The 23,759-nt window shown below is 34.1% G+C and overlaps 2 protein-coding genes across 3 annotated transcripts; both read left to right on the top strand.

The window, feature by feature from the left end:
• Positions 1–3,058: 3,058 nt before the first annotated feature.
• LOC111471035 (uncharacterized protein At3g49720-like) lies at positions 3,059–19,143 on the top strand. Of its 2 annotated transcripts, none has more exons than XM_023116718.1 (7): positions 3,059–3,231; positions 4,642–4,782; positions 4,874–4,913; positions 5,585–5,626; positions 6,772–7,143; positions 17,972–18,027; positions 18,708–19,143. In XM_023116718.1, the coding sequence occupies exons 2-7, from the start codon at positions 4,663–4,665 to the stop codon at positions 18,858–18,860; spliced, it is 783 nt and encodes a 260-aa protein (XP_022972486.1). In that variant the 5' UTR covers positions 3,059–3,231; positions 4,642–4,662; the 3' UTR covers positions 18,861–19,143. The 2 variants fall into 2 exon arrangements, with proteins under 2 accessions (XP_022972486.1, XP_022972485.1); XM_023116717.1 differs by having other exon boundaries at positions 6,769–7,143.
• A 1,608-nt stretch (positions 19,144–20,751) lies between these two features.
• On the top strand, positions 20,752–21,341 carry LOC111471018 (basic form of pathogenesis-related protein 1-like). Its single transcript, XM_023116696.1, has one exon. The coding sequence runs from the start codon at positions 20,772–20,774 to the stop codon at positions 21,228–21,230; it is 459 nt and encodes a 152-aa protein (XP_022972464.1). The 5' UTR covers positions 20,752–20,771; the 3' UTR covers positions 21,231–21,341.
• The last annotated feature ends 2,418 nt before the right edge of the window (positions 21,342–23,759 follow it).

Below are 23,759 nucleotides of genomic sequence, written 5' to 3'. Positions count from 1 at the left end.
AGGTGGTTGCACATTGAACCGACGTGTCCATTTGAAGAGATTTTTTTGCTTTCCTCTTTTGCCCTTACAATTTTAATAAATTCCTCTTTTACCCTTCATTTTTTTTTTTTTGACAAGAAGCAACTTTTCAAGTTGAAGCGCCCATGAAAAGAGTAAACATATAGTCTCAATTCGTACCGATGGTCACAACGGCTCAAATGAGAGTGATAGTTGTGAAACAGTGGTGTTGCCTTTTAAACTTGTTTCTTCTACATTTTTATCGTGTTAGTGCACGGTGAAAATTTCTCAAGCATTGCAACCTCCTAATGTTCTCATAAATTGATTTGCTCGAGCTTCGATCGAGTTTCTTCAATGTTGTTTCGATTTAAACGATTAGGCTTTTGGTATAAAAAGGAAATATAGCTAAACTTGGGGGTTAAAACGTAAAATTTTGTTCATAAATTGTTTTTAAGGAAGGCCCAATAACAGCTCATCCAGGCCCAAAACAGTTGAAGAGTATGGATAATGAGTTGATACTGAGGAAGAACATGCCAACCAAACTTTTTTTCTAAAAAAAATAAAAATACTACCCGTTTAAAAAACGATCATGAATTTAACTCATGAAGTGTCGATAGACGACTTTCGTTTAGAGTAACTACTATGTTTAAAACTCCACTCATGTTTACGACTAGGATACAATAAATAATGTTTCGTTCCCCTCTATAACCGATGTGAGATCTCAAAATCCACCATTTTTGGGGACCAGCGTTCTCACTGGCATACAACTCAGTGCTTGACTCTGATACTATTTGTAATAGTCTAAGCCCATCGCTAACAGATATTGTATGTTTTAGCCTGTTACATATCGTCCTCAATCTCACGATTTTAAAACGCGTCTACTAGGGAAAGGGTTCTACACTCATTCCTCTCTTCAACTGATATGTAATCTCACATTATCACCAGCGAACATGTCTAATTAAAGGCAATGGTCCATATAGATATCATTGTAGTTGGTAGACACAGTGTTGCTCCCCTCGTGACTATGATGGGAGTCACCAACTAATCTATGATAATGAACGGTCTAGATTGACATAGCCCATATATGGTCAATGCCTCCATAAATGACTACCTCGCTTCTAAGGCGGTTAGCAACCCTGTAGAGTTCCAACATAGTACATCGTTAACATGTTGTGATATATATATATATATATATATATATAACTAAAAAAAAGTTTTATTTATCCACTATCAGAATAAAATATTTTAAATACAGGGATTCGTGGATTAAGTTGGTTTGAGAAAATCTTTTGAACCAACTTGGAAATGGGTCGATGACTCATTTCCAAGAAAGATGTACGGTCTAATGAGGCTACTACGAAATATTTACTCATGGGTGGGGCAAGTTTTTCTATTCTGGTTCATGGTTTCTCTTGGCTATATGGTTCATCCGGGGGAGAGATCGAGCTTCAAGAAATAGTAAATGGTCTTCTCAATGCACAAATGTATAACTCCCCAGGAATTTCAATTGCGCTTATATTCATCACGGTAGGAATTGGGCTCAAGCTTTCCCCAGCCCTTTCTCATCAATGGACTCCTGACGTATACGAAGGAGTGCAGTTCGTTCGATAAATTCCTACCTCTCTATCGATCTCTTAGATGTTTGGATTTTTCAAAACTTCATGGACATGCATAAGAGAAATACTATCCCCACTCGGACCAAGACATAACTTTTACTTGTTCAAATAACAATTAAGGTGAAGCAAGGTCAAGAACAACGAATCTCTTTATGTTAAACAGATTCATTTTGCAAGTTCGTTATTATAGGTAGTTCCTACAAAGGATCGGACTAATGACGTATACAATACTTGAATTCTCGATGTAGATGCTACATATATTAAGAGGATATTTTGGAGATATATTAGTTAGAATATATCTGAGATATTTAGGGAGTTATATATAAATTTGATTAATAGTGTATTTTATTTATTTACGAGATTTAGTTAGTTATATATTTTTTTTCTATTTTTAGGTACTAGTTAATAGTTTGTATCTATTTAAACGTCGTAAACCTGAATGAAGATCATACACTTTTCCAATTCTATTTTCTATTTCTCATTCTTAACATGGTATCAGAGCATCGATCGTGGTGTTCAACCAAATCCAGCTTTAAAATTTCGGATGTTGATTTAACACATCCTTACTATATGCATCACTCTGATCAGCGAGGATATTCACTCGTTCCGATCAAATTAAATGGAGCAAATTACAAATCCTGAGCTTCATTGACGGCACAATTGAGGAACCGCCCCAAGATGCAAATTCAACCGAATTCGAACTCTAGAATCAGTGCAAAAGTTGGTTCTCATTCTATTCTATTTTCTATTTCTCATTCTTAACAACTTAGTTGGTTCTCATCCTTTAGAGACTACGAGTGTAATAGGAGCATCCGTCGACAAAAGGATCACCCTAAGATGATCATCACATGACTAATGAGAACGAATCAAATTAGATGGTTCTATTTCTCAATCTTTCTGAGAAAAATCAACCCAAATAAAGTTTACAACCCAATCCTCTATTTTCGAGTTGGATTGTTAGGTTGTTCTTTTTTCAATTATCTAAAAATAAATCTTAAAAATTTACAATACAAACATTCATTATTAACATCAAATATTTTTAATTTTCATAATAATCTTAAAACAGAGTGTAAGATTGAGCTGTAATCTTATTTTCGGCTTAGTCGAGTTGACCAATTACAAAATATCAACCCATAAACCGACCCAATGTTTTGACTTTAAAAAAATTAAACTCAATCCACACTAAAAAAGATCTAACCAAACCCCATTTTATGATTTGGGTTGAATAGTCCAGATTGGTTAGCTTATCGAGTTATTTGAAAACTCATAGTTTTAAATGTATAAATAATTCATATGTTGAATAAAATAATAGATATTCATCTATTATATATATAACTATAGAATTTACTAAAAATACGTTTAATATATAAATTCATATAATCTATAAACTATAGAATTTGAAAGGTATGAATAATTAATAAATTAATATTTCATTTCCATAATTTTAGTTGCTTTTTATGTGAACGCCTTTTCAAGATTTTCAGTGAGGGTCTTCATGACAGATACTGCTCTGTGGCTTCTCCCGAGCTTCGAGAGTGAGGCCGGCTAGACTCAGATCTGAATCCACCTCCAAAATCTCATAATCCGTCCTGTCGTCCGCTTCCGGAGCAGCTTTCAGGTACTGTAAGCTTCTAATCTTTCAAAATTCTTGCTCCTTTCGCACTTTCTGTGTTCTAATTGGTAATTCCTTGATTTTGATTACGATGGAACTTTTTTTAGTTTAATTTTCATCTGCTTTGTCATTGAGTTATATAATTGATTCGCTATTGTTTTCTAATTTAGTCTCGGGACTGTTGATTTCCAGTGAACTTTGAATTTCGTTTGAAAATTTCTTATGTTGTTTAATCCGTTTATTTTATTCTTTTGTCGTTTGAAATGGGGGTTTAGAAAAAGAATTTTTATGATTGTTGAATATTTATGTCCGTTGATCCATGTCAATTAGACTCCTTTAAGAATTTAATTGATTCTGATTATTTAATGTCTACTTGGATGTGGGTGATGGATTTTTGGTTAATTTATTAAGTTTCCTGAAGTGGTCTCTACTCATCTATGCTTGTGGGTCGGTATTGTTTCTCAACATTCATTTTGAATTTTCCTGGTTGATCGGAAAAATCTGTTAGGAATCACGAACCTCCACAATGGTATGATATTATCCACTTTGAGCATAAGTTCTCGTGTCTTTGCTTTGGGCTTCCCCAAAAGGACTCATATCAAATGAAATGTATTCCTTACTTATATACCTAGGATCATTCCCTAAATTAGCCAACGTGGGACTCCCTCCCAACAATCCTCCTCTCGAACAAAGTACACTACAAAACCTCCCCTGAGGTCTATGGAGCCCTCGAACAACCTCCCCTTAATCGAGGCTCGATTCCTTCTCTGGAGTCCTTGAACAAAGTACACCCTTTGTTCGACACTTCAGTCACTTTTGTCTACACCTTCGAGGCTCACAACTTCTTTGTTCGACATTTGAGGATTCTATTGACATAGCTAAGTTTAGGGCATGACTCTGATTCATTGTTAGGAATCATGAACCTCCACAGTGGTATGATATGATATTTTCCACTTTGAGCATAAGCTCTCATGGCTTTGTTTTCGGCTTCCCCAAAAGGCTTCATACCAATGGAGATGTATTCCTTACTTAGAAATCCATGATCATTCCCTAAATTAACCAATGTGGGACTCTCTCCCAACAACCCTCAGCAAAATCTTGAATTTTGAGAGCATTTGTCAATGCTTAGAGAGACAAAAATGGCATCTAGCTAAAAAGATTCTAGCAAGTTTGACTGCACTGGTTTTTTTGTCAACTAGCCAAGGCATAATGGCTACTAGAACTTATGATTACTACTTTTTTAACTCGTGTGACTTGTGAGCTATTACTTTGTTACTACAAGAGCATCAGACAAGCATGTGTGTGAACAGTGCCTCCTTTTCTGATTTGGAGGTCTGAGATAAATTGGTGCACAAGTGAAAACATCTGCTTAGAAATGCTGTTATCAATTGTTGATAAAGAAGCGTGGCTTTGCAGGTTTCCTACTATCATAAAACCATGTCAAGGCGTCCAGTAAATCCTTCTCGACGTCTTGTTGATGGTGGGAGTCTTCCATTTGTCGGATCAATACATTCCAAGTCACGGTCATCGCCTTTGCTAACCATAGGGCTTGTTGTGGTACTTTTCTTTTCTAATTAAAGAATGAAGAACACTATTCTTAATCATATTTTTAGCAACTAATTTAACTTTCTATGTTTAAAATTTTCAGGGAGCAATGCTTCTTATTGGATTTTGTTATCATCAATCAGGTCTTTATTTTATCTCTTATCTTGATTTATTCTTAATTAAGTCTCTCTTGATCACTCTCAGCCACGATAATCCTCATTGTGTTGTTCATCTGTTTTAGGACGTTCCCTCTCTATTCAGTTTAACAATTTTATGGTCACAGCCACTGAAATGCGAATCCTTTCTGAATTTTTCATCCATATTCCTATCTCTGTTACATTTTTGCATGCATCTTCCTCTTATTAACAGCTATTCTTTTTGGGGTACAACACAAATATGATTACTTATTTATTACTGTGACTTCCATGTAATTCCTTACTCCATTTTTAAGTTTGACTATTGTATAGATGATCATATTGAAGAAACAGTTTCTTTTTGGTTGACCCTGCTCATAATTTTTCATTGAACCTGCAACTTGATTCGCTCGATAGTTCTAGTTATTTAGAAGTATCTAATCTCTAACAACATTTCCTTTAGTTAGTTGGTAAAGAGACAAACCGCTAGCTCTAGCTGGACTTATTTAAATTCATAGTTATGATGGATATCTCCTGCTAGTAACTGTATGAAACTGGTAGCAAAGAAGTAATAAAAAGGTTAAGGGTATGTTTTTGTTACTAATGGCTTGTGATGTTTCCTCTTTTCTTGATGTAATTACCATATTTGTTTGCTTATTCATTGTCAATTTTCATGAAAGGTGGATCAAGGAGCAATATAGAGGCTGTGAGTAAAGTTGAAGGTGAATATATATTACTCTATCTATTCTCGAGTAAAAGTTTAGTTTCATCAAAAGTTTTAGACTGAAATGCAATTGATTATTGAAGGGTAGGTACTATAATTTGTTATTATTCTTTTCTACTTTGATCAGGCATTGTTCTAGTAAACATGATCTCATGGATGTCGTGCCTATATTATTGTACATTATCTATCTTTATCTGCGTACATTCTAATGTATTAATATATGAAGTGTAGTTGATAAACGATAGGACGGTCCCAGGGTTGTGTGTAGTGCCTTGGGTACCGGGGTTATCTTTTTATGGATAGGAAATAATTTCATTGATTATACAAAACGCTACGAAAAGAGCTAACCCATCCAAAGAGATTACAAAAAAATTTCTCCAGTTGGATATGAGAGAATTCATGCAGAAGCTGTTTAAAGGAACAATAATTTTATACCAGTAAAGAGCCATAAAAGAGAGAGCTTCCTTTGTATTGAAAGATCATTGACTTCCTTTCAATCCAAATATTTCAAATACACGCATTCACACACATTTTGACACCCTCTAGCCTCTCACGCTCTATCGTAACTCCCTCATCTGTCTATCTCTAGCCTCCTCCCTATGTTATTTATGCAATTTTGATTCTTGCCATTCCCTTGTCCAGCCTATCCCGCGTTTGTTGAATTTAACTTTCCTCTCTGTGTCACATGCGATATGATTCCCTCCATCTACTTCGTGTCATTACGTTTTCCCTTTCTTTTGGTTGTTGCCATACCCCACTGCCCAGAACAGTCCGCCCCTAGCTTGTCTTTGTTGGAATTTAAGTCTCCTCTCTGGTTCATGCCTCTTGAACCATGCTTCTTTATTTATTTTGAAAGCGAAGATATTCAAATTATTGTGTAAATTCAATATTTTTATGCTAATTTATTTATATTTTATATATTTTTTCAAATAATGTATGATCATTGAGACCCATGCTTTCTTACAGATAGGCATTCAACCTTGATTTGCCAAATGAGTTAAAAATTGAAAGTGAATTAATGATTAATTTATCTTATCCAGATTGATTTATTTTGGTCAATCATTACCAACTACAGTGCAAGGCTCATTTTTTTTTAATCAACAACCATATTTGATGATCTCAAGCATATATATTATGCAGGTGGTACATTGTGCACTGCAGAGGTCCAACGAGCAATACCCATTCTAAAGAAAGCATATGGAGATAGCATGCGTAAAGTATTGCATCTAGGCCCTGATACTTGTTCAGTGGTGTCTAAATTATTAAAAGAAGAGGATACAGAAGCATGGGGTGTGGAGCCCTACGACTTAGATGATGCTGATGCCAGTTGCAGACGCCTTGTGCGGAAGGGCTTCGTGCGTGCTGCTGATATTAAGTTTCTCCTGCCATATAGAGCAAAGTCATTTTCTCTTGTCATTGTTTCAGATGCATTGGATTACTTGTCTCCCAGATACCTTAACAAGACTCTACCAGAACTGGCAAGGGTTTCTGCTGATGGTGTTGTTATATTTGCCGGTAAACCATTCTTACTTCGTCATTTGAGATTATTATATTTTCTTTACACCTAGTCTTGTTAAATGGGAGGAACCGTAACTCAATTGTGCCTGCTTGTGGTTTTGAGTGCATAGAAGGATAACACAAGCTACATTTTGTCTGGTTTTCGTTCATTCTCTTTATGATTCTCTCTGTCTTTCGTTGGGAATGGTATTAGAGCCAGACATCGGGTGATGTGTCAGCGAGGAGGCTGAGCCCCAAAGGGGTGGATACGAGGCGGTGTGCCAGTAAGGACGCTGGGCCCCGAAGGGTGGTGGATTGGAGGGTCCCACATTGGTTGCAGAAGGGAACGAGTGTCTACAAGGTCGTTGGGCCCCGAAGGGGGTGGATTGTGAGATCCCACATCGGTTGGGGAGGAGAAGGAAGCATTCTTTATAAGTGTGTGAAAACCTCTTCCTAGCAGACGCGTTCTAAAAACCTTGAGGGGAAGCCGGAAAGGAAAAGCCCAAAGAAGAAAATATCAACTAGCGGTTGACTTGGACTGTTACAAATAGGATCGTATAATAACTCGCTGAGGTCATTTTTAGTTACCTTTTACTGTCCATAATTCTTTTCTCAATCACGGGATAGTGGTCTAATCTTTTTTATTCTGAATTAATTTTGTTATAAAGATTGGGCATCAAAGGAAGGCGCCATTGTTGGAAGGACCCACAGTGCGCTCTCTCCCAGTCCACCACCTTGACCCATCCTCGTCGGAAACCATGACCAACCCCTCAACACCCCGTTCCCCACTGACTATATGCCTCCCCCAGCCCCACTACCACCCACCCACACTCTCAAAAACCAAAATGACCACCCACCTGTTGGCTTATTGGCCCTTGATCTCACATTAATTAATTTCAATGAATTAATTATTGATGTTTTGATGATAACAAACCTACTTTTAATTATTAACTATTTTCAGTTTTTTGAACTGTCCACAGTATAAGGTCGGGAATAACGATTACAACAACTTTTCAATTACTCAAATCAGAGCTAAAACGAAGAAATTAGAGTCGAGACAACATACCCGACGTGATGATGTGGCAACAAAATCAAAATGATGGACAAATCAAAATATATCAAAGTATGACATTTATAATATTGGAAGAGTAACACATGGTGGAGTTTTTCTTATTATTACATTTCTAAATAAAATTATTTTTACAAATATAAATTTGAATATAACCGTTACTCACATCGAATTTTATTATTACTATATTATATTATTATATTATTATATTTTAAAATTTTGGTAGTTACTCACATCATTTTTATTATTATTATATTATTATATTTATAATAAATTTTGAATTACATTTTACCGTTACTCACATAACTTTTTATTATTATTATATTATATTACTATTATATTAAAATTTTGAAATAAATGAATTTAGAAAATTTTCTTACTTAATTACTTTTAATCTCCACCTTCCATTATTCCTAACACAATCCAATGGTCAATATTCAATCCTACATTTTGCCACTTTTCTCCTCTATATAAACTCATCTTCCCCACATTTTTAATATATACAACTTACATACATTCTTCAATCCTCATTTGTTCAAAGTCTCCATTGTTTATTGCTCTCTCCAAGCTTACAAGTTTATTTCTTTTCATCTTATTCTTGAGAGGGATTATTATTATATTGTGAGGAAATAGTTGTCAGTATCCCAAATTGTAAATCTACTCTTTGAGAGAGTTGTGGTGTGTTATTATCAAACTCAAATACTTGTATCGGTTTGATCCTGCGTCGTTGAAAGGATTGAGTTTGCTCTTGAACTCGTAAAAAGAGCGGTGTACCGGTTTGGCTCTGATCCGTGGAAAGAGTCGGAAAAGTTCTTTATTCAAATTCCCAAGAGGCGCTTGGGGAGTGGAGTAGGTCGAGTTTGACCGAACCACTATAAAACTACGGTGTCATTTTCTCTAACTCTTTCCTATTTAATTTCAAGATTATTATTATGTTTATTGCATGTTCTACTTGATTATTGTTTTGACTTGAATTATTTTGTTTTAGTAATTATCATCTTCTACTTATTTGTAAAAAGTTTTATCATTAGAAAAATTAATCAAGTTTAAACACTTTTATCGTTAAAACCCTATTCACCCCCCCTCTAGGGTTGCCATACCGATCCAACAATTGGTATCAGAGCAGGTTGCTCCTATAGATTTTTTATCTAAACTTTATTGTTCGAGCTTATGGCAAACCTACGTGTTAAAAATGGTTTTAGTGAAGGACAATCAACTTCTAGGCCACCTTATTTTGATGGAACAAATTATACATGTTGGAAAGCTAGGATGAAAATTTATTTGCAATCCGTTGATTATCAATTGTGGTTAAATGTTAGTAATGGTCCTTACATTCCAATAAAAATTGTTAATAATATTGAGGTGCCTAAATTAGAAAATGAATTTGATGAGCATGATATGAAAAAATGTTCTTTGAATGCTAGTGCTATCAATTGTCTGTATTGTGCCTTAAGTAATGATGAATTTAATAGAGTATGTATGTGTTCTTCGGCATATGAAATTTGGAAAACTCTTGAAGTAACTCATGAGGGAACCAATCAAGTTAAAGAAACAAAAATTAGCATGTTAGTTCATAATTATGAACTATTTAAAATGGAGGAAAATGAACCTATTGGTGATATGTTTACTAGATTTACTAATATTTTAAATGCTTTGAAAAATCTTGGAAAAGTATATTCTACCTCCGAAAATGTAAGAAAAATTCTTAGGTCTCTGCCTAAAAGTTGGGAGGCAAAAGTGACGGCGATTCAAGAAGCAAAGGATCTCACAAAGCTTCCTTTGGATGAACTCATTGGTTCTCTCATGACACATGAGATTACCATGAACGGGCACATGGAAGAAGAATCCAAAAAGAAGAAAAGTATAGCCCTAAAATCCATCAAAGTTGACTCTGAAGATGAGGACGTCCTTGATGAAGATGATGTCGCCTACTTCACACGTAAGTATAAAAATTTTATTAAAAGGAAGAAACAATTAAAAAAACATTTCACAAATCAAAAAGAGTCAAAAGGTGAAAAGAGCAAAAACGATGAGGTAATATGTTATGAATGTAAAAAGCCGGGTCATATAAGAACGGATTGTCCTCTCCTCAAATCATCTAAGAAATCCAAGAAGAAAGCAATGAAGGCTACTTGGGATGATAGTGATGAAAGTGCAAGTGGAAGTGATGAAGAAGTTGCAAATTTTTGCTTCATGGCTCATAGTGACAAAGAGGATGAACAAGAAGATGAACAAGAAGATGAGGTAACTCTTGAATCTCTTTCTTATCATGAATTATTTAAACTTGTTGATGAGATGACAATTGATTTAGAAAAACTTAGTTCAAAGTATGTTGTGCTTAAAAAGAAATATAAGACTTCAATTATTGAAAATAAGTCTTTGCTAAATGAAATTTCTTGCTTGAAGGAGAAGGATCATAATATTGTTAAAATTGATGTACCTTGTGAAAAGCATGTATTTGATTGTGATGAGAAAAATGCATTAATTGATAAAGTCAAGACTCTTGAGCATGATTGTGGTGAAAAAGATAAATTAATTAAATTGCTCAAAGAGAATGAATCAAATAATTTGCAAGAACTTGGTAGGGCTAAGGAATCTATTAAAATGTTAACAATAGGTGCTCAAAAATTAGATAAAATACTTGAAGGAGGTAAGTCATATGGTGATAAAAGAGGATTAGGCTATATTGATGAATGTTCTACACCTTCAAGTTCTAAAACAATCTTTGTTAAAGCATCCCCTATCTTGCCTAAATCTAACACATGTAAATTTGTATCTAAGTATGATAAATCTAGATTTGTGCCTATATGTCATTATTGTGGTGTTGAAGGTCATATTAGACCTAAGTGCTTTAAATTGAAAAATTCTCAAAATATTCATTTAGGAAGAAAAGTTTCTCAAAATACAAAGTTTAACAATGTTTTAGAAAATAATTTTTCGAATAAAAATAGAATACACAAATTTAGTCCAAGAAATAAATTCTTGCATAATGTCGTTTGTTTCTCGTGTGGTAAGTTTGGACATAAAGATTATTCTTGTTACTTATCTAAATACAATGTCTTTAATATGAATGCAAATATGAAATGGATTCCTAAATTTGTGAATACTAACTTTCTAGGACCCAAACAAGTATGGGTACCAAAAGGTCAATTTTGAATATCTTTGTTTTTAGGTTTGTTTGAAAGCCTCCAAGAAAAATAAGTGGTACTTGGATAGTGGTTGCTCAAGACACATGACGGGTAATCCATCCAAGTTTGTCAATCTTTCCAAGAAGGATGGTGGCTTAGTAACCTTTGGTGATAACAAGAAGGGTAAAATAATTGGTAAGGGTACTATAGGTAATGACTCTTGTACTCTCATTAAAAATGTATTGTTAGTTGATGGTTTAAAGCATGACTTACTTAGCATTAGTCAATTATGTGATAAAGGTTTTAGAGTTGTATTTGATAAGAATAATTGCATAATTGAAAATGCTAGTGATAGAAAAGTTTTGTTTGTAGGAAATAGAGACGATAATGTGTATACTATTGATTTGAATGATTGTCCTACAAATGATAAATGTCTTTCGGTTTTGCTTGATAACTCTTGGCTATGGCATAGAAGACTAGGACATGCTAGTATGTACTTGATTTCAAATATTTCAAAAAATTCATTAGTGAGAGGTCTCCCTCAACTTAAATTTGAAAAAGATAAAATTTGTGACGCTTGTCAAATGGGTAAGCAAACTAAGTCTTCTTTCAAATCTAAAAATATGATTTCTACTACTAGACCTCTTCAACTACTCCATATAGACTTATTTGGCCCTTCTAAAATAGCTAGTTATGGAGGAAATTATTATGCTTTTGTGATAGTGGATGATTTTTCAAGATTTACTTGGGTTTTGATGATAAAACATAAGAATGATGTTTTGAAAAGATTTGCTAGTTTTGTAAAAAGAGTTCAAAATGAAAAAGGGTTTTTAATTACTAAAATTAGGAGTGACCATGGGGGAGAATTTAACAGTGTTGCCTTTGAAAAATTTTGTGAAGATAATGGTTTTTCTCATGACTTCTCCTCTCCAAGGACTCCTCAACAAAACGGTGTGGTTGAAAGGAAAAATCGTACTTTACAAGAATTTGCTAGATCAATGTTAAATGAGTATGATTTACCTAAATATTTTTGGGCGGAAGCCGTTAATACCGCTTGTTATATTTTAAATAGAGTTTTAATTAGACCTTCATTAAATAAAACTCCTTATGAACTCTGGCATAACAAAATTCCAAATGTTGGGTATTTCAAAGTTTTTGGTTGTAAATGTTTTATTTTGAACAACAAAGAAAAGCTTGGAAAGTTTGATTCAAAAACGGATATTGGTATTTTTCTTGGCTATTCATCTACTAGTAAAGCTTATAGAATTTTCAATAAGAGAACTTTAGTTATTGAAGAATCTATGCATGTGGTATTTGATGAATCTTGCAATAATATTTCTAATGAGTCTATTTGTAGTGATGATTTAGAAAGAAATTTTGGAGATTTACTCGTTAGTGACAACGGCAAAGAAATTGTTACGAGTAAAGAAGAGATGAGCTTAAAGGAAGAAGGTTCTTCATCAATGCCAAAAGAATGGAGGTATGCCTTGTCTCATCCCAAGGACTTGATTCTTGGTGATCTCGAACAAGGTGTGAAAACTCGCTCTTCTATTAATTTATTTAATAATCTTGCTTTTGTTTCTCAAATTGAACCAAAAAGTCTTAAGGATGCCGAAAATGATGAGTTTTGGATTTTAGCCATGCAAGAAGAGCTAAATCAATTTGAAAGGAACAAAGTTTGGGAATTAGTCCATAGGCCATCTAATACTTCTATTATTGGAACCAAATGGGTTTTTAGAAATAAAATGGATGAAAATGGGAATATCATTAGAAATAAAGCTAGGCTTGTAGCTCAAGGTTATTGTCAAGAGGAAGGCATAGATTATGAAGAAACTTTTGCACCCGTTGCTAGATTAGAAGCTATTAGAATGTTACTTGCTTTTGCTTCTTACAAAAATTTTGTATTATATCAAATGGATGTGAAAAGTGCATTTTTGAATGGTTATATTATGGAGGAAGTTTATGTAGAACAACCTCCCGGATTTGAAAATGTAGAATTTCCTCATCATGTCTATAAGTTGAAAAAGGCTCTTTATGGCTTAAAACAAGCTCCAAGAGCTTGGTATGATAGACTTAGTAATTTTCTTATTGGGAATGATTTTAAAATGGGCAAACTCGACACTACACTCTTTATTAAGATTAAAGAAAACGATATGCTATTAGTGCAAATATATGTGGATGATATCATATTTGGTTCTACTAATCCTTCTTTATGTGAAGAATTTTCTAAATGTATGCATAGTGAGTTTGAGATGAGTATGATGGGAGAACTCAGTTTCTTTCTTGGACTTCAAATCAAACAACTCAAGAATGGTATCTTCATCAATCAAGAGAAATACACTAAAGATTTGCTCAAAAGATTCAAGTTCAATGGAGGTAAGATTGCAAGAACTCCCATGAGCACATCCACTAAGCTTGACAAGGATGAAAAAGGTAAAAGTGTGGATATTAAAGCTTATCGAGGTATGATTGGATCTTTACTTTACTTGACCGCTAGTAGACCCGATATTATGTTTAGTGTATGTCTTTGTGCTAGATTTCAATCTTGTCCTAAGGAATCTCATTTACATGCCGTTAAGAGAATATTTAAATATTTGCTTGGAACTATTGATCTAGGATTGTGGTATCCTAGAAATGTTGAATTTAAATTGGTAGGATATTCTGATGCAGATTTTGCCGGAAGCTTACTTGATCGTAAAAGTACTAGTGGAACTTGTCAATTTCTTGGTAGTTCCTTAGTTTCTTGGTTTAGTAAAAAGCAAAATTCGGTTGCCTTATCTACTACCGAAGCGGAATATATTGCGGTTGCTAGTTGCTGTGCTCAAATTCTTTGGATGAAACAAACTCTTTGTGATTTTGGATTAAAGTTTCATAGTGTGCCTATATTTTGTGATAATACAAGTGCTATTAATTTAACTAAAAATCCTATTCATCATTCTAGAACTAAACATATTGACATTAGACATCATTTTATTAGAGAGCATGTGCAAAATGGACATATTATTCTTGATTTTGTAAACTCTAATAATCAACTGGCCGATATTTTCACCAAGCCATTGAATGAAGAAATTTTTTGCAAAAATAGGCTTGAGCTTGGTATTATTCGTTGTGATATATCTTGAATTTTATAATTTTTGAATGCATGTTTTTAGGGGGAGCCATTATGTCATTATTAAATGCATTCTCTTTCAATTGTTCATTTTGATGATTACAAAGGGGGAGAAAATTAAGAAAAATATGTTCTAAATTTGTTATTTTATAATTTATGAATCATTTACTTGGTGTTTCATAATTTCTTGAGGCATTAATATAAGGGAGAATATGCTCTTGAGTGAAATTTATGATAATATATTAGTATGTAGTGATATTATTACATGGATGTTGTATTATTGGTTTTTATGAATTTTTCTTTAAATGATTTGTCATCATCAAAAAGGGGGAGATTGTTGGCTTATTGGCCCTTGATCTCACATTAATTAATTTCAATGAATTAATTATTGATGTTTTGATGATAACAAACCTACTTTTAATTATTAACTATTTTCAGTTTTTTGAACTGTCCACAGTATAAGGTCGGGAATAACGATTACAACAACTTTTCAATTACTCAAATCAGAGCTAAAACGAAGAAATTAGAGTCGAGACAACATACCCGACGTGATGATGTGGCAACAAAATCAAAATGATGGACAAATCAAAATATATCAAAGTATGACATTTATAATATTGGAAGAGTAACACATGGTGGAGTTTTTCTTATTATTACATTTCTAAATAAAATTATTTTTACAAATATAAATTTGAATATAACCGTTACTCACATCGAATTTTATTATTACTATATTATATTATTATATTATTATATTTTAAAATTTTGGTAGTTACTCACATCATTTTTATTATTATTATATTATTATATTTATAATAAATTTTGAATTACATTTTACCGTTACTCACATAACTTTTTATTATTATTATATTATATTACTATTATATTAAAATTTTGAAATAAATGAATTTAGAAAATTTTCTTACTTAATTACTTTTAATCTCCACCTTCCATTATTCCTAACACAATCCAATGGTCAATATTCAATCCTACATTTTGCCACTTTTCTCCTCTATATAAACTCATCTTCCCCACATTTTTAATATATACAACTTACATACATTCTTCAATCCTCATTTGTTCAAAGTCTCCATTGTTTATTGCTCTCTCCAAGCTTACAAGTTTATTTCTTTTCATCTTATTCTTGAGAGGGATTATTATTATATTGTGAGGAAATAGTTGTCAGTATCCCAAATTGTAAATCTACTCTTTGAGAGAGTTGTGGTGTGTTATTATCAAACTCAAATACTTGTATCGGTTTGATCCTGCGTCGTTGAAAGGATTGAGTTTGCTCTTGAACTCGTAAAAAGAGCGGTGTACCGGTTTGGCTCTGATCCGTGGAAAGAGTCGGAAAAGTTCTTTATTCAAATTCCCAAGAGGCGCTTGGGGAGTGGAGTAGGTCGAGTTTGACCGAACCACTATAAAACTACGGTGTCATTTTCTCTAACTCTTTCCTATTTAATTTCAAGATTATTATTATGTTTATTGCATGTTCTACTTGATTATTGTTTTGACTTGAATTATTTTGCTTTAGTAATTATCATCTTCTACTTATTTGTAAAAAGTTTTATCATTAGAAAAATTAATCAAGTTTAAACACTTTTATCGTTAAAACCCTATTCACCCCCCCTCTAGGGTTGCCATACCGATCCAACACCACCCACCCTTAAAGAAGCGATCGGCCAGCATTGAAAGGAAGAGAGGTCTGTTGAACCAACCATTTGGGGGTTGAAAAGATTATCGAAAGGAGAGGTACTTTAACAGAGGTGGCCATTCTTCATAGCAATGTTGGTCTTAACAAAATTTTCATTCCTGTGATGGAGAAAGAAAAGGATGGTATGCGTTTTATAAACCCATTAGCAATTACCCGCCTGCTCCCATAAAGGTAGTTCACCAACCTAAACCCCCACCCCCACCAACCATTAAGGGCTGAATCAACTCTACTCCTAATGTAGCCATATTGACCTTAAACGCTTCCGAATGTGTCAAAAATAGTTTTGAAAGGATCAAAATGGTAGGAAAGGGTCTGAATATGTCAAACCCGAGCCAGATCAGTTGAGAAGTTGAGCTAGAGCCCATGGATTCTTCGACTGGCTCCAAATCTCGAAAGTGGGATGAGATAGAGTAGTTGTTGTGACTCAGCAAGCAAAGAGACCTCTTTTATATTAGCATCCAACTCTCACTTTCTTAATCTAATTGACGTGGGACAATTTTTTAAATTTTTTTTTTATTGTTACATCATATACATCTAAAAAAAACTTTCATCCTCACAAGTACCTTAACCTTGCAAAAGTTCAAGTTACTTCTTCGAGGTTCAAATGAAAAGGCAAGTTGAACATATGCTTCATCGGACCCTTTTACATTATGGATCAAATTGAACTAGTGGCATACTGGTTAGCCCTACCACCATCGTTGTCCGCGGTGCATAATGTATTCTACGTATCCATGCTTCGCAAGTACATCACCGACTCAACATACGTGATAGACAAGGACCTAAGCAAAAAAAAGAAAGCCAGTGAAGATCCTAACCCGCGAAATAAAAGTCCTACATACTAAAGAAATAGCCTTTGTCAAGATATTGTGGGAAAACCACCGAGTGGAAAAAGCCACGTGGGTACAAGAGATTCTCTTATGGCCAACGAACCATTTGATAAATGGAAGAGGAAAACTGAAAATGCGTAGTTATTGTACTCAACATTGAAAAGGCTCTTCACAAGGTGGATTGTGATGTTCTTGACAATATCCTCCTTCATAAAGTATTCAAACATAAATTGCGATCTTGGTTTGGGGATGTATCTCCTCAACAATTTTTTCTATTATTAATCAATGGTTGTCCTCGAGGGGAAATATTACCCACAGGGGCTTTGCCAAGGGAACTCCCTATCTCCTTTACTCTTCATTATGATCATGGATTTTCTTTGCCATATGCTTGTACCACATTAAAGGTTTCAATGTTGGCAAAGGTAATTTCAAGATCAAAATTTTCCTCTGGGAAAATATCTCATCAGGCTACTAACACTTGTGATATCCTCCAAAGGCCCATGCCTTACTTGGCCATCTCTTCAAAATGGTTCTCTATTTGCAAAACAGAGTGACGAATCTCAAAACCATATTTTCATCGATTGCTCCTCTGCTCGTAAATACCGGGACAGAAATCTCATCACTTTTAGCTGGCTTTTGAGTCTCCCTAGAGATGTGAAGGACATCCTCACTTTTGTCTTACCGAGCCACCCCTTCAAAGATGTCAAACCTTTGCTATGCGTCCACATTAACAGGACCTTCATTTGGGTCAAAAGGGTTTTGTTTTGGACAAAGAGCACAATTTTGAAGTGGTCTTTGATCTTGTAATCTACTATGCTATCTCTTGGTGTAAATTGTATAGCACCTTTGCTTCATATAGTTATGCTTCTATTTTATCCCGTTAGGAAAGCGTTTTATGAACATCATGGATTATCCATCCTTTTCGTGAATTTCATACATCAATTAGTTTAGATTGATTGAATTGATTTAATTTCTCTCCATTTCTGTTTCAATTTGCAGGCTATCCAGGTCGGCAAAGGGTCAAAGATTCGGAACTACCCAAATTCGGACGTCCAGTAAGTGCCTTTTTATGCAAAAAGAGTATAGCTAGCATTAATTGAATTAAAAGGGACTGGATGAATAAATAGTTTTCTAGAATTTAGTTACTCTGGAAGCAATCTTTGAGTAGTTTTTGATGTGGAATTTCAGACTGACCTCAGATTGTGATATTAGAGCTGCTTGTCAGTCCTGTAATTATCATTAATAACTTGATTATTTTGAGATAATAGTAGATAGAAACAACACTCGTAAGGAGTCCTCTTGAAATCAAGAAATATAGGCCTGCCTGCCATCCACACTAGAATAAATAAATGAAGTTTTCCGAAAAAACCTGCCAGCGGAGGAAGACCTCCTAAGGATAAGAGACATAGGGCTAAAGAGAGAGCCAAAAGAGGATCTTTTGTGTATAATCTTGCATAATCTCGAATGTTATCAATTTCGTAGACCAAATGATACAATGCAAGCAAAAGTTCCTAGAAATAATGGAGCACTCCCAATATTACTATCTAGCCTTCTAAATTAGTGTATCAAATTCAAGGGTGAGAATCCTCTATATAGCATCTATGTCTTTTGGAACTGCCAATAGTTATGAACTTGCAATATTGATTCCTTCCTTATTGTTTGCTGAGCTTATTTTCGAATTAGTAAAACAGTCGAGTTTAGATGCATAACACTGAAACACGTGCTTGTTGTGAAGGCGAAATTACGAAGCTCGTCTTGGTGGATAAGGTATTTTGTACAGACAAGTTTAGAAGAGAATGAAGCAGTGGTAAAGAAGTTTGATCAGGCTGCAGCTAAGAGGTCCTACAGGCCTGCTTGCCAAGTCTTCCACCTCAAATCCTACTCTTGAGAATCTCAAAACTGTACTTTCTGTAAACTTACTCCCCCCATGCCTGTTTTGTTTTGCACAAAGTGCTTAGTTTCTTCTCTAAATTAGCTACCTAATTTATATGCATTTTCAGTAAATTGCTATAGGTTTTAGAATAGGCATTTCTCTCAAGTGGTTGCACTTGTATGTATCTGGGCAAGTTATGATCATGACATATTGTGATTCTTTCAGTGGTTAGCTTTTATGGCAAATTTGATTAATATCTATGGCCTCTTTGTATTTTATTCAAGATTTATTATGGTTCTTAAGTTATTTTTTTCATTAGTTTTTGTTTCTTCAAAGATTATTTTGATCTTTGAAGCTTTAAACTTCCCTCTATTTAGTTTTTAGGGGTCAAAATTCTTGATTTTAGTTTAGGAAGTAGAGTACAGTTTTAGTTTTCAAGATTTGAGTTCAATATATATTTGGTGTCTAAGGCCATTTTGTTGATTGGGGGACGAGTTTTCGTCTGTTGTGATTGTTATATATGTGGGAGAGGGGAACAAAACATTTCTTATAAGGGTGCGGAAATTTGTCTCTGGCAAATGTGTTTTATTAAAATTGTGAGGCTGACGGTAATACGTAATTGGTCAAAGCGGATAATATCTATCAGTAGTGGGCTTGGGCTGTTACAAATGGTATCGGAGTCGAGCACTGGGTGTGTCAGTGAGGATACTGGGCCTCAAAGGGGGTGGATTGTTAGATCCCACATTGGTTGGAGAAGAGAACAAAACATTCCTTATAAGCGTGTGAAAACCTCTCCATAGTAATTACGTTTTAAAACCTCGAGGGGAAGCCATAAGGAAAAACTCTCCACCAAAATAATAATGTGAATGGATAGAAATAATCACAAATTTTGGAAATATGATTTCCAAGAACAAATAAGCAAACTTGCAATGTGAAACTTATTTTTTGACAATTGATGGTGAGTGTGAACATGTCTCGTGGTCGATGAGGTTAAGTTTTTCACAATATCCCAAATGCCACCACTAAAATGCTTTGGTACCAATTGTTGTAGCGGAAGTTGAAGAAAAATTCATGTCACTCACACTCACCAAAACATAAATGAATAAAAAGACAATAGCAGTGTTTACAACAGTATCTCTTACACTCTCACACTACAATCTCATCTACAAAATTCCTTCCAATTGCCTCTAGGCAAATACAAAATGATACTCATTCCACATCTCATAATAATATTAGACAAATCTTCATATAAACATAATAATACTAATGCTTATTCATGAATCAAGATGCTCTATGTACCAATATGGAAGATGAACCAAATGAATCCAATGGGTACATGAATGAAAATTCTCCACCCGAAGAAATTAAACTAATATTGAACAATTAGTTAGAACGATGAGAACAATGCAAAAACATATTTTGGTTTACGTTCACACGGTTTGTTTGCATTTTAAAAATAATTATTGAAATGTTAAGAAATATTGGTAAATTCTTGTATCTATAAGAATAATTTAATTTTGAGGAATTTAAGGTAAATTCTTATATTTGGTAAATTCTTTAAGGTAATTTAATTTTGAGAAATATTGGTTAATTCTTATATCTTATCTTTGGTAAATTCTTACATTGGTAAAATAATAATAATATAATTTATTCTTCAACCAACCCTTTAATTTTGATTATAAGCACTCAAAAACAGTAATTTAATAATAGGAATTACATCTCTGTAAAATTGGCAATCAAGTTAATTTGCATTTATTTATTTATTTATTTTTTTCGAGGAATTTAAGGAAACTTTTATCTGTCGATGTTTTTGTATCCCAACAAAATCCAACAGCATGTGATCTTCAATATATAAATACCCTAAACCAAACAAAAATATCCCAAACCAATACAACCCTACCAATCCTTCACCTAAAGCTCGTTAGAATGGCATCTCCCAACTTTTTCTCTGCATTTTGGATCGTTGGAATTGTCCTAATCCTAGCTCCAATCTCTCCAACGATCGCCGAAAGCAGCCCCAAGGACTTCGTCGATGCCCACAATGCCATCCGAGCCGAGAATGGCGTCGGCCCGGTGTCTTGGAACACCACTTTAGCTACCTATGCTCTGGATTATGCCAAAACAAGGATTGCTACATGCGAGTTGGAGCACTCCAATGGACCTTATGCCGAAAACATAGCAGAAGCATATGAGAAGACAACAGCAGAATTGATAGTGAAGCTTTGGGCTAGCGAGAAGGAGTTTTATGACCCCATAACAAAAAAGTGCGTGAAGGAAGAGTGCGGGCATTTCCTGAATATTGTGGCGAAGGACACAACATCCATTGGCTGCGCTGAAGTTAAGTGCGACAACAACTTTATTTTCACCATCTGCGACTATTATTAAGCTCGATGTCAAAATAATAGGCTCAAACCCCGCCTTTCAACTTTAGTTATTGTTCTTATCGATAATTTGATCCAAAATTCTAAACCTTAAACCCTAAAATTTCTTATAATCTAAGCGGGTTGTATTGCCTTTGTTGAACTTCCATTTGGGTTGATCTTTCTATATCGAAGAGGCATATATCGTAAAATTACTTATTTACTTAAATTTGTGTGCAAAATAAATATTTATTCAATCACGAGTGCATAATACCTCACTGATCAAGCATTCTTGCATAAAAAATGAATGGAGCTAACCGATCTATCGAAGCGCAAAAATGCACAAGTTTTGATTTTTTTCTTGAGTTCAATAAAACGTGGAAGATGAAAATTCGTACTATGATCTCTTGATCGAAGATATAATATTTTAATCAGTTGACCAAACCAATTTTCCCACAAATAAATTCGACCAAACCTGTCAATTAGGTTTTGACGTATCCGATTCGACCGATTTTGATTGGTTTTTGAACACCCTGACTCTCGAATATAAGGAATAAAGGTTTTGAAAATGGACAAGGATGACATGAAGAGCTTTTGTCCATACCACCTCCCTAAAGCTTCTCTTCCTCTCGACTCGACTTGATTCTCTTTTCTCACTTGAAGCTCTGGTAGATTCCCTCTCATTTATCTTGTACACTTTGTGATCGTAACATGCTCAAGACAAGGCACGTCGTTTTTCAAAGTCTCAAGATAATCTAGCTAGTTCCTTATATTTAGCTATTATCAATCATCCTAGGTTAGTCCTTTAGGACTCATGGTTGCTCTAGTTTCTTGGAGTTTATCGTTTCTTGGTCTTTTTGGAGCTCATCATTTATCATAATCTAGCCTCTTGATCATCTATCAACTCATCATTTGAAACCACGGTTGACCTTGCCTTGATGATTCACGATTCAAGGATAAGCGGGAAAACCTCTTATTGTTCCTACACCATACCAATCATTTCATATATTAATAGAATACTACGAGGGTTCAGCTTAATGATCCATGATTAGGTGTTACGAATTGACATTTCATTCGCATAGAAGAAACATTTGAGTCAATTTTGATTTTATTTAGAATTAAACGTTAAAGAAACTTAGATTATTAATCTTACATGTTCAACTTGCATTGAAAAAAATATATGGGGAAAGTTTTGACATGTCTCTAATCTGCTTGTTCTACGAACTCTATAAAGATGAAGAAGGTTTGTGGGATACACTTGAAAGAAGAGCTATAAGAGTCCTATTTACCGGGAATTGGAGAATATGTTCATATTTAATATATAAAAATTATTAAATTAATTTGAACATTTAACATTAAATATACTTTTTTCCGTTTATGTTTCATGTATCTTATATATTAAATATTAATTTGGACATTTCAAATTTTTATTAATTACCTATATAGGTTACTCTATTATAAACTTAGAGTTATACTCTTTGTCCTACTAATATAATCATTACAAACAAGTTGATTTGTAAATTTTTAGTAGACAAGAATTATCCATCTTTCTATTCGATAAAAGTCTTGGTCAATTAAAGTATTCCAATCTGTTTGCTTGGTTTGCGCAGTCCCAATCTTGAAATGGTTAAGGTAGAATCGTCGTGGAAATCCATTTCGGTTAGTTAATTACATCAATTTTGTTACAATTAAGTCGAGTTAGGTTAGAAAATTAAATATCGAAAATAATTTACTTGTTCTAAAAAATCAGGTCACAAGCCATTGCGATAAAAAAGGTTAAGAATCGTTCAAGATTGGCATAGGACCAAAGAGAACCAAAAAAGGGAGGGAAAAAGGTTGAGAGTAAAAAGAATCTTCATGACAATTCTCAACAAGCACAACCAGCACCACTTTGCCAGAAGTTCTCGAAGTTGATAACGGCTGTCACCAAGTCAATGAGCTACTTCTTCCGTTAACAAAAAATTTAGTTGTAGGTTATCAATTCAAGGGAGGGATTTTATTTGTTTTGAGGTTAGGATTTTATTTTTATCTTTGCCTATAAATATAGTATCTTTGACATAATAAAGTACTTAATTTCCGTAAACTTGTCTTTATTAAATTTATCCGTTCATATTAGAACCTTGTCTCTTTGGGTCGTAGCTAAAGATGACTATTGATGAGGACAGTTTTGTTCAACTAGCAATACCAAAATTTGTTGGTCACTACGATCATTGGAGCATGTTAATGAAGAACTTTCTTCGTTCTAGAGAATATTGACAAGTAGTTGAGTCTGAGATTTCTGCCATAGCAGATGATGCTGATTACTCAAATGAACATAAGAAGGAGGTGACAAATCAGAAATTGAAAGACTTAAAGAGCTAAGAATTACCTTTTCCAGCCATCGATCACTCAATTCTGGAGACTATTTTGGATAAAAAAAAACTTCAAAGGATTTTGGGATTCAATAAGATAAAATTCCAAGGAAATACAAGGGTGAAACGAGCACAACTACAGACTCTGCGCAAGGACTTTGAGACTCTTCATATGAAGGAAGGTAAGATTGTTTCTGATTTCT

Source organism: Cucurbita maxima, unplaced genomic scaffold (genome assembly GCF_002738345.1).
Source record: "Cucurbita maxima cultivar Rimu unplaced genomic scaffold, Cmax_1.0 Cma_Scf00048, whole genome shotgun sequence".
NCBI classification, from domain to species: Eukaryota; Viridiplantae; Streptophyta; class Magnoliopsida; order Cucurbitales; family Cucurbitaceae; genus Cucurbita; species Cucurbita maxima.
This window is presented reverse-complemented; position numbering and strand designations above follow the sequence as displayed.

Excerpts from the sequence above, each read along its gene's own strand:
- LOC111471018 (XM_023116696.1), top strand. The coding sequence starts at position 20,772 with ATGGCATCTCCCAACTTTTTCTCTGCATTTTGGATCGTTGGAATTGTC.
- LOC111471035 (XM_023116717.1), top strand. The coding sequence starts at position 4,663 with ATGTCAAGGCGTCCAGTAAATCCTTCTCGACGTCTTGTTGATGGTGGG. Across the intron at positions 7,144-17,971 it reads TGGTGTTGTTATATTTGCCG|GCTATCCAGGTCGGCAAAGG; the intron begins GTAAACCATTCT and ends TTCAATTTGCAG. Across the intron at positions 18,028-18,707 it reads TACCCAAATTCGGACGTCCA|GCGAAATTACGAAGCTCGTC; the intron begins GTAAGTGCCTTT and ends CTTGTTGTGAAG.